Source organism: Setaria viridis, chromosome 9, assembly GCF_005286985.2.
Source record: "Setaria viridis chromosome 9, Setaria_viridis_v4.0, whole genome shotgun sequence".
NCBI classification, from domain to species: Eukaryota; Viridiplantae; Streptophyta; class Magnoliopsida; order Poales; family Poaceae; genus Setaria; species Setaria viridis.
In genome coordinates, this window is record NC_048271.2 from 2,893,425 (window position 1) to 2,896,331 (window position 2,907).

Genomic DNA, 2,907 nt, shown 5'->3' on the forward strand with positions numbered 1-2,907 from the left:
ATTCTTGATCACTATAAGTTTATGGTATATGTATGAATTAAATATAATCGTGTCAGTATTTACAATTGTTTGGAAAAATTTTGTATACGTAATCTTTGGGAAAACGTAGTTTGTGATCGTCTGCAGTCAGCACGCGCACCTTACAGTTAACCTTTCGTGTATGTGATCTTTGGGAAAACGTAGTTTGTGCTTGAGAGTGTGTTTACGCCTTCGCAGTCAACACGCGCACCTTACAGTCTTCCAAAAATGTCGTGTACTCCCTCTGCCCTAGTATAAGTGCACTTGTAGATTTGAATGGACAAATTAGTGTTGGTATGAAATGTCATTATTATCCCTGAGCGAGCGGTGAGGGAGGTGCTGAACAACCGAGAAGGTTTAGAACCTTTCAACTTGCTTTTTTTATTATAAGCAATAAAACGTTTTAGACTTTGGCAGTTTAGCTCAGTAAATTTTTTATGTGCTGGGACCCACCTATACAATGCACAGCCGGAGATACTTGGACTCGCTAGGAGCTTTAGATTTTCTTTACAAATGGACTCACGTGCGTATGTGTCCAGACCAGAAAAAAACGGTGGACAGGTGAGCACCTAGGAGTATGTGCTATTGCATCGTTTAATTTGGAATTTTTTTTAATGTTACAATTGCACTTAAATTGGGACTTGACGGGGGAGTATGTAATTTTTAGGAAAACGTAGTTTGTGATCAAGAGGGCGTTTACGCCTCCGCAGTCAGCACGCGCATTACAGTCAACCTTCCCCTCCCCTACCGCCCTGGCGCACTCCTCCACAGCCGCCGCCGCCGCCTTCTCCGTCCGAGCACTGCCGCTCTCTCTTCCTCTCCTCCACCGATTCGTGCTCGTCCAGCTCTGGTGGGTAGTGCTAGTCGGCCGGCGACGAGGTGGGTTCTATTCCTTCTGCTCCTCCTCCCTCTCTCGGATTGAGGCATGGTGGTGGCCGGGTTAGGTTTAGGGTTTCGGGTTCGGGGTTGTCTGGGGAGGGCTCCATGGCTGGCGGTCTTAGAGGAGCGTCTGGCGGCGGTGGCCTATCGAGGTTGGGGAGGGATGCGGCGGACTACAACCGGCGGGGGCGAGCGGCTTCCTCAGTTAACGAATGGCGGGGTGGAGGGCGGCTTGCCGGCGGCGCCATTGCCGGCGGCCGGGGCCGGCTGTGGCAGGGGCAATCCGGGTTCATTGAACCTGGACTCTGGATGCCGTCGCCTCAAATATTGCTTGTGCAGGCGTTAGTAAAGTCCGTAATCTTTTCTCCAGGGAGTTGGGAATGATATGCATGGCCTTGACATAATGCTCTTGAATGCACTGTGTTGCCAAATCTTCGTGATCCATAGATATCCCAGTGCCCCTGTTTGTGCTGGTGGTTCTCATCGATCCAGTATCACTGACCGCTCACAATGTGTCCCTGACTTGCAGAATTAGCAGCGCAGTGTGATCTACCCTACTGATCCTTGTGGCAGTTTTGGTGATCCCAGCCAACCATGGGTCACAACAATCCTGAATTCCTGTACCATCCATTGTGCCGAGATTCTGTGTTGCACATGTTTTCCAAGTGACTCCGAGTTTCAACTTGGAACCTGTATGGAGCTACCGTTCTGTTGCTAGATTGTTACTTGCCTGACTATCTTGCTGTTGATTGCTATTGTTAGCATAACTGCAACTTCATCTGATTTACATCTGCCTTCATTTTTGCACCTTGGATGGTTAGAGAAGGTTGTGTAGTGTTTTACAACTACCATTGAATCAGTCGTTACACTCATTGGCCTTGTGAAACATTGGTAAAAATTGAGGATCTTGTACTACTCTCAACAAATGATATAAATACTATTTGATGGCCTAATTTATTTGACATTCAGTATGTTGCAGTGTTCTGTAGACACTTTGTTCAGATACGATTTTATATCATTCACATTCCATCATCTTTAAGTCTACTTGGAATATTTTCCTGTTCTGATCATAACCCATTCCTCTCCTTTTTCTCTATGTTAAAGGTAACTCAGCACCAAACAATCAAACCATCTATCGATCTGCAATGGAAGCCAAGTTTTTCCGGTTTCTGAAGCTCGTGGGGGTCGGTTTCAAAGCGAGGTCAGAGAGCCAAGGCCGTGAGCTGTTCCTGAAACTGGGGTACAGTCACGAGGTGCAGTTTACCACGCCGCCCGCCGTCCGTGTCTTCTGCTTCAAACCCAACGTAATCTGTTGCACCGGCATTGACAAGGACAGGGTGCACCAGTTCGCTGGTGCGGTCCGGAACTGCAAGCCCCCAGAGGTGTACAAGGGGAAGGGCATACTCTACCTCGATGAGGTCATCAAGCTGAAGCCCGGGAAGAAGCAAAAGAAGTGATGGCTGAAAGGTGTTAGAACTTTATATTTGGTTTTTGACCTCTTGAGATCGATTCTGCTGTGCGGGTTTGATTTGATTTCTTGTGCTAGGCAGATCAGCATTGTCCCAGACTTACATCAGTGTCAGGCAATGCAATGTACGTGAGGCATGTAATGGAGTTGTATGACCATGAATAGGAATAAGTTGCCGGTTTAAATTTGTTTGGCATCAGCTGAACCGTAAGTTGCAGGTTTGATTGCAGTTGTGAGTGGAATGTTTCCTTCCAAATTTATTTCTTTGGAGAGGCTCCAAATTTATTTGAGTGAACATGACTTGGGTACTGCAGTTGGCAACCTGAAATAGATGCATGCAGTTGGCAACTATGGAGCAGAACATGACTTGGTCTCTGCTCGATCGGACCCAGCCAGGGAGGAGCCCGGTCTAGCACTCTAGCTGGGGGCTTCTAGGGGTCGCAGATGCGACTGCGAGCAGCAGCATCGCAGAAGGCCCGCCGCCACCTCCTCCTCCGTCTTCGGTAGCTCCCGCCACTGGATCCACCGCCGAGCGCCTGCCC

General features: G+C 48.3%; 1 protein-coding gene across 1 annotated transcript; it reads left to right on the forward strand.

The window, feature by feature from the left end:
• Nucleotides 1–710: 710 nt before the first annotated feature.
• Nucleotides 711–2,594, forward strand: LOC117839792 (large ribosomal subunit protein uL6m). Its single transcript, XM_034720211.2, has 2 exons — nucleotides 711–897; nucleotides 2,002–2,594. The coding sequence occupies exon 2, from the start codon at nucleotides 2,043–2,045 to the stop codon at nucleotides 2,352–2,354; it is 312 nt and encodes a 103-aa protein (XP_034576102.1). The 5' UTR covers nucleotides 711–897; nucleotides 2,002–2,042; the 3' UTR covers nucleotides 2,355–2,594.
• Nucleotides 2,595–2,907: the final 313 nt, after the last annotated feature.

Bases quoted from the DNA above. Each gene is read 5' to 3' on its own strand.
- LOC117839792 (XM_034720211.2), top strand. From the start codon at position 2,043: ATGGAAGCCAAGTTTTTCCGGTTTCTGAAGCTCGTGGGGGTCGGTTTC.